Source organism: Salvelinus namaycush, chromosome 7 (assembly GCF_016432855.1).
Source record: "Salvelinus namaycush isolate Seneca chromosome 7, SaNama_1.0, whole genome shotgun sequence".
NCBI classification, from domain to species: Eukaryota; Metazoa; Chordata; class Actinopteri; order Salmoniformes; family Salmonidae; genus Salvelinus; species Salvelinus namaycush.
This window is the reverse complement of record NC_052313.1, coordinates 27,717,967-27,731,965: the sequence shown is the minus strand read 5'-3', so window position 1 is coordinate 27,731,965 and position 13,999 is coordinate 27,717,967. Positions and strand designations below refer to the sequence as shown.

Genomic DNA, 13,999 nt, shown 5'->3' with positions numbered 1-13,999 from the left:
CCTGACTGAAATGTAAAAATAACCTCTGTTGCTTTTGTCTCTCCCTTCTCTCTCTCTCTCCCCCCTCGCTCTCTCTCTCTCGCGCTTCCTTCTCGTGCTCTTTTTTCTCTGTCCCTGTCACTCCCTCATCTCTCTTTCTCTTTCTCTCTCTCTTGAGTCAGTCTGGCTTGTGTTTGGCCCCTCTCTGCCCTGACACAGACAGGAAGTTGCTAGGAGGGAGCTGCTATAAAGCAGCCTGAGATCATTATGACTACACACCTGATCAGAGCACAGTTACTCTTTAACTGCTGCGAGCACACACACACACAGACACAGGCGCTGGTAGCCCTCCACTGTGAGTGTGTTTGTTCTCTCCCGCTCCTCTCCCCCTCTTGCTCTCTGTTCATGAAAGAAGGGAGATTAATGGAGCAGAGGAGGTATAGATAAATGGGTGAAGTGGAGGAGGAGGGACTGGCCGGGGATGGGGTGAGGCTGATGGATGGAGCGACTTCAGGGTCTGTGTGTGTGTCGTCACCCTGTGGGCAGGTCATGTCAGAGAGAGAGAGCGAGAGAATGATTTTCTGTCATTCATGTTAGTAGGGCTGTGGCGGTCACAAAATTTTGTCAACCGGTGATTGTCAAGTAAATAATTGCCGGTCTCACGGTAATTGACAGGAAATGAACATCAACATATTTAGCATCTCCTGGCTCTACACATAGCCTACAAGCCACTGATGCAGACCTTTGGAACATCTACATTAAGAACAAATCTAATAAATTCATGAAATATAACCTACACATTCACAATAAATCCATTATTTATTTTAGACAGGTTTAAAGAGACATGATATGAAGAAAATGTTGTCTATTTCAGAAGAACAGGATAGCATACTCTGAGTTGTCCTTATGTTAGGTCCTGATCTGGCTATGCCATATGGCTGTGGGCTACACTAGTTCATTTAGCAGACAAGATTTGCTTAGAATTCCGTGGCATTATTTTATAGTATGAAGAATACAATTGAACAAAGCTGAATAAAATAGAAAGGATATTTCTCTCCAAGCGATTTGAGGTGCGCACGTATGGTTAATAAAGAAATAGGTATTCCTATATGCTTAATTTAGAGTTGTTAATGTAACTTTAGCTGTTCTACAAACATTGGGCTATATATTTTGATTTTTAATACTTTGTAAGGCTGCATGATGCGACTCTAATGATGATTTGAAAAAAGTTGCTTTGTTTAGTTTTTTTGCGCAGACTGTATATATTTCATCAGTCTCTCATTCACAATTTGACAAGCACTTGAAGATGGAGTAAGATGGTGCCGACAGATATGGCAGCTCTGCTTCTGGCTCCTAAGAAACTTAGCAGAATTTTTGTTTTTTTGGTGTGTTATTTCTTACATTATTAGCCCAGAATTTTTTTTTGTGTTATTATACACAGCCGGAAATAACTTTGGGATATCACAGCGGCGGAAACTCACCAGCATTATGACCAGGAATACAACTTTCCCGAATTGGATACTTTGTTCGGGCAATTGAACTTATTCCAGAGCCTGCTCCAAAACACCGCCGGCGGAGAAGAGGTATTCGGAGTGGACTTCTAGTCCGACTCAGGAGGCGTGCACACCATCCACCGCTTCCGAGTATATTACTCGCTACTGTTCAGTCTCTGGATAATAAAGTAAACGAGCTCAGGGCAAGGCTCTCCTTCCAGAGAGACATCAGGGATTGTAACATACTCTGTTTCACGGAAACATGGCTCTCTCAGGATATACTGTCTGAGTCCGTGCAGCCAGTTAGGCTCTTAGTTCATCGCGTTGACAGGAATAAAGATCTCTCCAGGAAGGAGAAGGGCGATGGTGTATGTTTCATGATTAACTACTCATGGTGTGATTGTGATAACATACAGAAACTCAAGTCCTTTTGTTCACCAGACCTAGAATACCTCACAATCAAATGCCGATCGTATTACCTCCCAAGAGAATTCTCTTCGGTTATAGTCACAGCCGTGTATATTCCCCCTCAAGCCGATATCACGGCGGCCCTCAAAGAACTATAATGGACTTTATGCAAACTGGAAACCACATATCCTGAGGCTGCATTTATTGTAGCTGTGGATTTTAACAGCAAATTTGAGGAAAACACTACGAAAGTTCTATCAGCACATCGACTGTAGTACTCGCGCTGGTAAAACATTGGACCACTGCTACTCAACTTTTTGAAATGCCTACAAGGACCTTCTCCGCCCTCCCTTCGGCAAATCTGATCACAACTCCATTTTGCTCCTCCCTTCCTATACAGTGGCTTGCGAAAGTATTCAACCCCTTGGCATTTTTCCTAAGTTGTTGCCTTACAACCTGGAATTAAAATAGATTTTTTGGGGGGTGTGTATCATTTGATTTAAACAACATGCCTACCACTTAGAAGATGCAACTTTTTTTTTTATTGTGAAACAAACAAGAAATAAGACAAAAAAACAGAACATTTGAGCGTGCATAACTATACACCCCCCAAAGACAATACTTTGTAGAGCCACCTTTTGCAGCAATTACAGCTGCAAGTATCTTGGCGTATGTCTCTATAAGCTTGGCACATCTAGCCACTGGGATTTTTGCCCATTCTTCAAGGCAAAACTGCTCCAGCTCCTTCAAGTTGGATGGGTTCCGCTGGTGTACAGCAATCTTTAAGTCATACCACAGATTCTCAATTGGATTGAGGTCTGGGCTTTGACTAGGCCATTCCAAGACATTTAAATGTTTCCCCTTAAACCACTCGAGTGTTGTTTTAGCAGTATGCTTAGGGTCATTGTCCTGCTGGAAGGTGAACCTCAGTACCAGTCTCAAATCTGTGGAAGACTGAAACAGGTTTCCCTCAAGAATTTCCCTGTATTTAGCATCATCCATCATTCCTTCAATTCTAACCAGTTTCCCAGTCCCTGCCGATGAAACACATCCAAACAGCATGATGCTGCCACCATGCTTCACTGTGGGGATCGTATTCTCGAGGTGATGAGAGGTGTTGGGGTTTCACCAGACATAGCGTTTTCCTTGATGGCCAAAAAGCTCAATTTTAGTCTCATCTGACCAGAGTACCTTCTTCCATATGTTTGGGGAGTCTCCCACATGCCTTTTGGCAAACACCAAACGTGTTTGCTTATTTTTTTCTTTAAACAATGGCTTTTTTTCTGGCCACTCTTTCGTAAAGCCCAGCTCTGTGGAGTGTACTGCTTAAAGTGGTCCTATGGACAGATACTCCAATCTCCGCTGTGAAGCTTTGCAGTTCCTTCAGGGTTATCTTTGGTCTCTTTGTTGCCTCTCTGATTAATGCCCTCCTTGCCTGGTCCGTGAGTTTTGGTGGGCGGCCCTCTCTTGGCAGGTTTGTTGTGGTGTCATATTCTTTCAATTTTTTTAATAATGGATTTAATGGTGCTCTGTGGGATGTTCAAAGTTTCTGATATTTTTTTATAACCCAACCCTGATCTGTAATTCTCCACAACTTTGTCCCTGACCTGTCTGGAGAGCTCCTTGGTCTTCATAGTGCCACTTGCTTGGTGGTGCCCCTTGCTTAGTGGTGTTGCACACTCTGGAGCCTTTCAGAACAGGTGTATATATACTGAGATCATGTGACACTTTGATTGCACACAGGTGGACTTAATTTAATTAATTATGTGACTTCTGAAGGTAATTGGTTGCACCAGGTCTTATTTAGGGGCTTCATAGCAAATACATATGCACGCACCACTTTTCCGTTTTTTATTTTGTATAATTTTTTTAAACAAGTTATTTTTTCCATTTCACTTCACCAATTTGGACTATTTTGTGTATGTTCATTACTTGAAATCTAAATAAAAATCCATTTAAAACAGCTTGTAATGAAACAAAATAGGAAAAATGCCAAGGGGGTGAATACTTTTGCACGGTACTGTAGGCAGAAACTCAAACAGGAAGTACTCGTGCTAAGGTCTATTCAAGCTGGTCTGAGCAAACAGAATCCATGCTTCAAGATTGTTTTAATCACGCAGACTGGGATAAGTTCCGGGTAGCCTCTGAGAATAACATTGACGAATATACGCATACGGTGACTGAGTTTATCAGGAAGTGTATAGGAGATATGGTACCCGCTGTGACTATTAAAACCTACCCAAACCAGAAACTGTGGATAGATGGCAGCCATCGTGCAAAACTTAAAGCGCGAACCACCGCATTTAACCATGGCAAGGTGACTGGGAACATGTCCGAATACCAGCAGTGTTGTTATTCCCTCCGTAAGGCAATCAAACAGGCAAAACGTCAGTACAGAGACAAAGTGGAGTCGCAATTCAACGGCTAAGACACAAGACGAATGTGACAAGGTCTACAGACAATCACGGACTACAAAGGGGAAACCAGCCACGTCGCGGACACCGACGTCTTGCTTCCGTACTTACTAAACACCTTCTTCACCCGCTTTGAGGATAACACAGTGCCCCCGACGCGGCCCGCTACAAAGGACTATAGGCTCTCCTTCTCCACGGCCGACGTAAGTAAGACATTTAAGCGGGTTAACCCTCGCAAGGCTGCCGGCCCAGACGGCATCCCTAGCCTTGTACTCAGAGCATGCGCAGACCAGTAATCAGGCCTACTACACGTGGAATTTGACTGCCCTACATGTTAGTGTTTATCTTGCATCCTGTTGTAATCTGCTGGTGTCTCTGGTTGCTGGCTGTCCACTCATTGTGCATTCAGTTGGTACCTCTCTCTCTAACACTCCCCTCCTCTGGCAAGCCGCGTGTGCGTGCGTCCGTGTGCGTATTTTGAAAAGTTAATTACTACAGTATACTACAACATTCTATACTAAGTATTACACATGATCGAGGGATACTACAGGGTGTAGTATAGTATTCTACAGTATACAACAGTTTACTACAGAATTCTACAGTAAGTATTGTAGTATTCTATAGTAAACTGTAGTAAAAAATGGCGTGAGAGAGAGAGAGCGTGTGAATGATTTTCTGTCATTTATCTGTTTATCTTGTATCCTGTTGTAGTCTGCTGGTGTCTCTGGTTGCTGGCTGTCCACTAATTGTACATTTAGTTGGCACTTCTCTCTTTAACATTGTGTGTGTGTGTGTCTGTGTGTGTGTGCGTGCGTGTGTGCCCATCTGTGTATTTTGAAAAGATGTTATCTGTGTGCAAGTGTGTGACTTTGTGGCTGTGTGTTGGCACTTTGCTCTGAGAGACTTGGCAAGAGGAGTCTTACAGGGGCACAAAGCCTCTCGAGCTATATCAAAAGCTGCACCCCAAGCTGTACAGCAGGGCCCTGAGTGTGGGTGTATGTTATCTCTAAGACTTAGCCCTACAGCAGGGCACGGTGACTGATGAGGCCACGCTCCATCGCCTCTGAATCAGCCAGGTGACCAAACGCCCCCATGACACCCCTCCCAAACACCCCACACCTGTCCGATCTGATTTGGGATCTGTGTTGATATACTAAGCCTGCATGTCTTCTATTAACCCCACATCCACTAACTCTGATCTCTAATCTGTGGTTCTCTTTCCAGTTACCGCAGGATGACCAGGTCCAACAGTGTGACCACGGCGGTCCAAGCCAACCTAGACGACCCTGACTACTGTCCCGTCGACGCCCCAGAGATGGTGATACGCCACTCGGCCACCATGCCCCGCCAGTACTCCCGGGACGCCGCCACCTCCACCGTCTCCATCCAGGGCTCAGGCAACCACTACCACGCCCTGACCGTGGAGGAGTACGGCGAGGTGGGTTTGGACCCATCCATCCTGCCCCCGCCAGACCCCTGGATGGACCAGGTGGAAGACCCCATGGAGGTGGTGGGGGGACGGGGGTTGATGTGTTCCAGGGATGGGAGGTGGTTCCTTAAGCTTCTTCAGGCCGAGATGGAGCGCATGGAGGGCTGGTGCCAGCAGATGGTGCAGGACGAGATGGAGAACGAGCTGCCGGAGGAGAGTGAGTGGGACGACACACGTACATGTACATAAACAACATCAACCCATGAACATTGAGCTGAATATGTGCGAACTGGTGCAAAAGCGGTGCATTGGGGTAGTGAGTCAGTAGAATCACTTCTCTCTATTCGTATTTTTGGGTGATGTTGACGTGAAGGTCATATAAGTTGTTTTCCCTCTCTTTGTATCTATGTTTTTCCCTCCTTCCCTCTGTCAAATAGACCGAGGGAAATTGTCTAAGTCCCAAAATGGCACCCTATTCTCCAGATAGGGCTCGATAGGGCTCTGGTCAAAAGTAGTGCACTACATAGGAAATATTGTGCCATTTGAGACACTGCCATGGCATTCATAGCAGCGAGCCACAATGCCTGCTTGTTGCCTGCTATCTCCACTGCAGACATAGTCATCAATAGGGAGCTAGCTGCTGGACGGGTCCGGCCACACATCTGTCCTGTAGATAAACAGTATAATGACCTCTCACAGCAATACTCAATGGGGGTTTTCATGCTCAAACTCACTTAATAAGCTCCTCAAGCCTGCTGCCAGCTCCATAGCTCCACACTAACAGTGCTACATCCTATTTTCAATATAGGCCCCACTGGGCTCTGGTCAAAAGTAATGCACTAAATAGGGATTAGGGTGTCATTTGGGACACATAGCCCAATGTGGTAGACTTTATTCGGCTTGAATACTACTCCTTAGATTTGTCCCTAGTGACATAACTGATTTCTTCCTTTACTGCTAATGCATTATTTCCGATGGAGAGAACACATGGTTACAGTACGTGAGGGCGACTGTCTGCTGGGCAGCCCTTGACTAGTGATTCTGCAGTGTATTTGCCCCCTAATTCGAAGTTGTGTATTGAGACAGGAGGCTGGTTTTCTACATCCCCAACTCAGTGTCATGTTAGGAGGTATGTTTATTTGGTGTGCAGGATAAACATTCCCCTTCTCACCAGAATTCACAGTTTAGGTTCCCAGTTCCCTCTCTCCACATACTTAAAGCCTTGCACTCATCAAAGGCAAAGTCTGTGTGTGTGTGTGTGTGTGTGTGTGTGTGTGTGTGTGTGTGTGTGTGTGTGTGTGTGTGTGTGTGTGTGTGTGTGTGTGTGTGTGTGTGTGTGTGTGTGTGTGTGTGTGTTTCCGCAGTACTGGGGAAGATCCGCAGTGCAATAGGGAGTGCCCAGCTGCTTATGTCTCAGAAGTTCCAGCAGTTTCGGGAGCTGTGTAAGGAGAATCAGGTATGTAACACACACACACACACACATTCACACACACACTGCAGAGTTAGTCTACTGTGTCAGCAAGCCCATCAGAGCCAACTGTCACATAATGTGATGATCTATACAAACTTATAATTGACACTGTGTCAGACCAAACACTGCTATGCATGCAAATTCTAGCTGAATAGTAGTCTAGTCTATCACCACTCACCACTCAGAGCATAATAACTTTGAAGTGTGGAGGGACAAGGTGAAATAGTCCCAGACTAGTATGCCGATGACATACTGATAGGAAAATGGGAATGGTTCCAAGTCCTACACAGTCCTGTGCAAAGCCATATGTTTAGAGAGTTCAGACAACTTTTAGAATGGATGCCATGTCAGAGCCTTTGAGCATTCCATTTACTCATTCATCAGTATTTGGAAATCTTGTTTTTGTTCTATACATTCAGTTACATAGCATTGTTTAAAAATCTGAAAATTCCGTGAAGTGCTTTTGGTAAATGGGTCGTTCTTGAATTGCAATGGCATTTGGGCATAGCATTTTGGAAAACAATTCTTGATTTGTATTTATTTATATGGATCTGGGTGCATCTTCCCATTCTAAGTCAACTAATATGGTAGCTTAATTACTGTAAATAATTTGTATCATTATGATGACATTGTGCCACAAGTAGGAATAGTAACACCAATGATATTTTGTAAGTAAATGTAAAAATTAGGATTCTATGAAATGGATGCCACAAATGCTCATATCTAAGGTCATCAATCATTTAAAGGTATTTTTTTTGCGAGGGTGTGTGGTACGCCAGTGGTGTTCAGGTGTGTCTGCCGTGCCCACTAATTGGCCACACCTGATCTTAATGAGTTTCCTTTGAAATGCGGTCTGTTTGAATAGACAAAAATAAATAGCTTTGCATGCGTAAAAAAAACATGGAGTGCTAGCTCGATTAAGGCAGCCCCCCGCACCTCTCTGAGTCAGAGGGGTTGGGTTAAATGCGGAAGACACATTTCAGTTGAATGCATTCAGTTGAACAACTGACTAGGTATCCCCCTTTCGCTTTCCCATCCTGGTGCTGCAGTAGACTAATTCAATGGATAGAGAACCAAAGATCATAAGTTCAAATCTCACTGACGCCATGTCACAATAAAAAAATGTGTGTTCACATGATTAATTAACTAAGGAAATTAATTTCCATGTGTCCTATCTGTGCTTGGAGTTCAAAAAAGTCAACCCAAAGTAAGCTATCTGTGTTATTAAAAGTCTTATTGAAACATTCAGTGAAGGTTTTAAGGAGGTTATTCTAAAACCTTCAAATAACCTATCATTTCAGTTCTAAGAGCGTTAATAAAACCTCCCAGGGAAACTTTCAAGGAAGCAGAGTTAAACGTTCTCAGAACCTCCCTGCAACCTAAAAAGATATGTTCACAGAACAGACAAAATGTTTAAAAAACATTTTCAGTTTCACCAGTCAGGAAACTTACAGTATGGCTTTGTTCCCACAACCATTGTAAAACAAAAAACTTCCAAGGAACCAAATGTGCTAGCTGGGTAGCTGTAATTGGCAGAGATTTTTGGACCTCTTCTTTTTTTTATTGGTCTATTTACCGCCAAAACGCCATCCCACCAAAACAGGCACTAAAATGGCATTATCATCATTTTCACAATTTCAAAGTATTATTCCAACCTCATAGTGTCGAAATATAAACGCAACACGGGAAAATCACATTTGTGACTGCACTGGGCCTTTAAAATAATTTACTATAGTGATATGATTAATCATTTTCCTCACAATGTTAGTTCCCTCCATTTATATTTTACATCCCCAAAACATGTCACTATACTCTACACATCACTCCTGGGACAAGCCGATTTGCTTACCCTAAGTACTTTAAACAATGCATAAACATAAAGTTTTGCAGTATAAATTACTTACTTGCATTATGTTTTATCATTGATAAACAGTTCAATATATAGCCAAACATGTTGTGTAACTGTAATTAGTTTGAGTGTTTTTCATGGTTACAAAGGCGAGGGACGCAAATGCCACCACAATTCAAGAACGGCCCGAATATGAGGAGCCAACATGGCTGCCATGGAATTATGTAGTGCCATGTAAAGGCAAGAACCTCAGTGTCTAAACTCTATACTGAAACTTTCTGTGTGTATCAGAACCCCAATTCCCACCCGAGGCCCAGTTCCCAGGACCTAGCAGGTTTCTGGGACATGCTGCAGCTGTCCATCGAGAACATCAGTCTGAAATTTGATGAGCTCCACCAACTCAAAGCCAACAACTGGAAACCCCTGGACCCCCCAGAGATAAAGGTATCACTCAATGTAGTGGACCCTATAGACCAGATCCACCTTAAAGGGATAGTTCACCCAAATTACTAAATGGCATATTGGTTATACTGTAAGCAATCTATAAGCAACTTGTGACAGTAATCCATGCGTTGGTTTTGTTTATCTGGCCACTGTCTCCAAATGCTAACTTTTTAGCATTTCTGTCCACCAGTACAGTGCATTCGTAAAGTATTCAGACCCATTGACTTTTTACACGTTTTGTTACGTTACAGCCTTATTCTAAAATGGATTAAATCATTTTTTCCTCATCAATCTACACAGAATACCCCATAATGACAAAGAAAAAAATGGTTTTTAGACATTTTTGCAAATTTATTTTCATTTTTTTTACTGAAATATGACATTTACATGTATTCAAACCCTATACTCAGTACTTTGTTGAAGCACCTTTGGCAGCGATTACAGCCTCAAGTCTTCTTGGGTATGATGCTACAAGCTTAGCACACCTGTATTTGCTGAGTTTCTCTGATTACTCTCAAGCTCTGTCAGGTTGGATGGGGAGCGTCGCTGCACATCTATTTTCAGGCCTCTGCAGCGATATTCGATCGGGTTCAAGTCTGGGCTCTGGCTGGACCACTCAAGGACATTCAGAGACTTGTCCCGAAGCCACTCCTGCGTTGTCTTGGCTGTGTGCTTATGGTCGTTGACCTGTTGGAAGGTGAACCTTCCTGAGCGCTCTGGAGCAGGTTTTCATCTGTACTTTGCTCCGTTCATCTTTCCCTCGATTCTGACTAGTCTCCCAGTCCCTGCCGCTGAAAAACATCAAATCAAATCGAAAAACACCCCCACAGCATGATACAGCCGCAACCATGCTTCACCGTAGGGATGGTGCTAGGTTTCCTCCAGATGTGACGCTTGGCATTCAGGCCAAAGAGTTCAATCTTGGTTTCATCAGACCAGAGAATCTTGTTTCTCATAGTCTGAGAGTCTTTTAGGTGCCTTTGGGCAAACTCCAAGCAGGCTCTCATTTGATTTTTAATAAGGAGTGGCTTCTGTCTGGCCACTCTACCATAAAGGCCTGATTGGTGGAGCGCTGCCGAGATGGTTGTCCTTCTGGAAGGTTCTCCCATCTCCACAGAGGAACTCTGGAGTTCTGTCAGAGTGACCATCGGATTCTTGGTCACCTTCCGAATCAAGGCTCTTCTCCCCCAGTTGCTCACTTCTTCCATCTAAGAATGATGGAGGCCACTGTGTTCTTGGGGACCTTCAATGGTGCAGAAATTTCTTGGTACCTTCCCCAGATCTGTGCCTCGTAACTATAATGAACTTATCCTCTGCAGCGGAGGTAACTCTGGGTCTTCCTTTCCTGTCGCGGTCCTCATCAGAGCCAGTTTTATCATAGTGCTTGATGGTTTTTGTGACTGCACTTGATGAAACTTTCAAAGTTCTTGAAATTTTTCAAATTGACTAACCTTCATGTTCTAAAGTAATGATGGACTGTCGTTTCTCTTTGCTAATTTGAGCTGTTCTTGCCAAGTATGGACTTGGTATTTTACCAAATAGGGCTATCTTCTGTATACCACCCCTACCTTGTCACAACACAACTGATTGTCTCAAATACTTTAAGAAGAAAAGAAGTAACAGAAATTAACTTTTAATAAGGCACACCTGTTAATTGAAATCTATTCCAGGTGGCTACCTCATGAAGAATCTTAAATATAAAATATTATTTGATTTGTTTAACACTTTTTTGGTTATTTCATAGTTTTGATGTCTTCACTATTATTCTATAATGTAGATAATAGTTAAAATAAAGAAAAATCATTGAATGAATAGGTGTGTCCAAACTTTTGACTGGTACTGTAGACCAGAGGTTCTTAAACTTTTTCAGCCTGGGACCCAAATGAGAAATTCTGTGTTTTCCTGGGACCCAAGCTTAGGAAAATATGCAACTATACATAATTATCGGTACATTTCATTGCCCTTAAGCCTAAAAAAAAAAGCAATATAGACAAAAACAAATAACAATGAAATACCCATAAATCTTTTCATGTTTATTTTTCCCCAATTAAAACACTCTTACGTACCTGTCTAGGTTGGAACTGTTGCAGTTAAAAAACAATAAATAATTTAATTCTGAACTGGAATAAACTGATTGATCACATCACACAGATGTAGACCAGAAAACACACACACAGTCCTAATGAGAGGTGAGTGGCTGGTTGAAGTTTTCAACAAGCATGCCTATTCTGGGATCAGTTTTTAACAGTGCAACACTGAGGTGATGCTCATCATTGAGACTGTTTCTGTACTTGAGAACCCTGACTTGCATAGGTATGTGGTGCCAAACTGGATCTGAACATCTACTGCTTTCTCAGTCAGGCAGGAGACAGCTTCCTGCTGCAGATGAGCAACCCAGAACTGTGAGTGTTTGCCTCAAAAAGCATATTGCTTCAATCAGTTTATTCCAGTTCAGAATAAAAAGTATTACTTGTAACAGCAACACTTACAACCTAGACTTGTTTTCAACAATAATTTCTACAGTAAAATGTACAGTAGGCCTGAATTTTTCATCTTCATCTGCACTGTTTCTTAGGGTTGCACGATCAGTAGCTAGTTAGCTTGCTTTGGCTAACGTTAGCTATTAGCTGTGTAACGTTACAAGGCCAGGGGATTGTTTGAAAGATAAACTCACATCTACTACTATGAGAGATAGTACTCCCTTATTTCTGCTTATCATCACCTGTTTATAAAATGACAACAATGCCTTGTTAGTTGACTTACTTTTCCACTTTCAAAGCACTTTTTCCTGAAGCAGTCTGCCCTGTTCTGAAATAACTCCCTGGGTTAACCGTCATGTTGTGCCTGGATGTTTGGTCAGGACCTGTCGTTTTATTAATTTGTTTCGTTTTGAGAGACTCATTACTAAGCACTTCCCCACACAAAACACATTGTTGGCGCTCCTTGTTATTGCTCAAAGTTTGCATGAAAGAGACACAAAGTCATCACTGTATATGCGTTTGGTGACGATTGAGCTCAGTTAGAACTTGTGGCTAGCATGAGTCCATTTCATGACAGCGGTGAGTGATGGCGAGTGGGAATAACAAGTCAATGGCTTGAACCACAGCGCTGCAATGTGTGGGTCGCGGAATGATCTTCAAGAAAACTCTAGAAAAAAGATCTGGTAAACCGCGAAGCACATGGGCATCTCCCTCTACCTCTCGCACTCGAGCAGAGAGCGCAGTTGCACTTGGCCAAATCAATTCCAGTAATTAATTAAATAATTATACATTTACGTCGCGACCCATCATTAACAGGTCCGACCCATACTTTAAGAAACGCTGCTGTAGACAAGTGTGTGCCTTTCCAAATCATGTCCAATCAGAATTTACCAAACATGGGCCTGAATACTTATGTAAATAAGTTCTTTCTGTTTTTATTTGTAATAAATTATAAAACATAAAAACCTGTTTTCGCTTTATCATTATGGTGTATTGTGTGTAGATCTATGAGGAATTTTTTGCATTTAATCCATTTTAGAATAAGGCTGTAATGTAACAGAATTTGGAAAAAGGGAAGGGGTCTGAATACTTTCCAAATGCACTATGTAATTTTGTAAATTGGGTGAACTATCCCTTTAAAGCCTGGAAGTAATGCAATAGAATGAAGAAAAAAAATTGCCCTGCATGCTTCTAATTTCACTGTTATTCAAATGTGTTCCAAGCTTTTTAATGTCCACAGTTACTATAGATTTTGGTTCAATGTAGCATGAGGGTGTTGTTATGCATGTCATTTTATTGTTGTGATGTTGTGCGATAGCCTGCCTGACGTGACTGCCTATCTGTTGTATTTTTGTTTGTTTTGTCATTGTTTTGTTGTTGACAGTGAGCTGGGTTTTGAGAAGTCAGTCTACCTGCCATGCACCTTGGGGCCTAGCTGACCTCGCTGGCCGCTCTTACCCTACGCACATGGCCACCTACCTACAGCCGTGCACTCTCACAAAAATGGCCGCCACAACCATCAACCATAACCTCACTCACGTGAACCCTGTTGCATGCTCTCACACCATGCAAACTCCAACAAAATGCTGATGTCATGCACTCTCTAACCCCACACAAAATGACTGACATTGTGCCCCTACTGCCAGAGGCACAGAGGATGGCCTGTAACTGTAGTTGTTTGTCCTCCCCCGTCCATCCAGGAGAGGAGGTTTGCCCCTCCAGTGCCAAAGAAGGCCCACAAGGGCCACCCTCCTCTGGCCAGGGACCGTTCTCTGGAGAGCTCCGAGAGACAGCGGCTGGAGGCTCGCAAACGCCTGCTGGCCGCCAAGCGGGCCCTCTCGGTCCGACAGAGCTCGGTCACCGAGAGAGCAGCAGACAGTATCGAGATCTACATCCCAGAGGCCCAGACCAGATTATGAGACACATACAGACATAGACACACACACACAGCCAGAGACACACACAAACCGACACACCTACAAAGGCGCACACACAAACACACACACACCGAGTGACACTGTCAAGACACTCA

The 13,999-nt window shown here is 43.1% G+C and overlaps 1 protein-coding gene across 1 annotated transcript in view; it reads left to right on the top strand.

Annotated features, from left to right (window-relative positions):
- Positions 1-13,886, top strand: part of LOC120050422 (disks large-associated protein 1-like) — a 130,824-nt gene extending 116,938 nt beyond the window's left edge. Inside the window, exons 9-12 of the mRNA XM_038997012.1 lie at positions 5,519-5,940; positions 7,088-7,179; positions 9,335-9,487; positions 13,668-13,886. Of these exons, the coding sequence (XP_038852940.1) occupies positions 5,519-5,940; positions 7,088-7,179; positions 9,335-9,487; positions 13,668-13,886 (886 nt within the window). The remainder of the gene's footprint in view (positions 1-5,518; positions 5,941-7,087; positions 7,180-9,334; positions 9,488-13,667) is intronic.
- Positions 13,887-13,999: the final 113 nt, after the last annotated feature.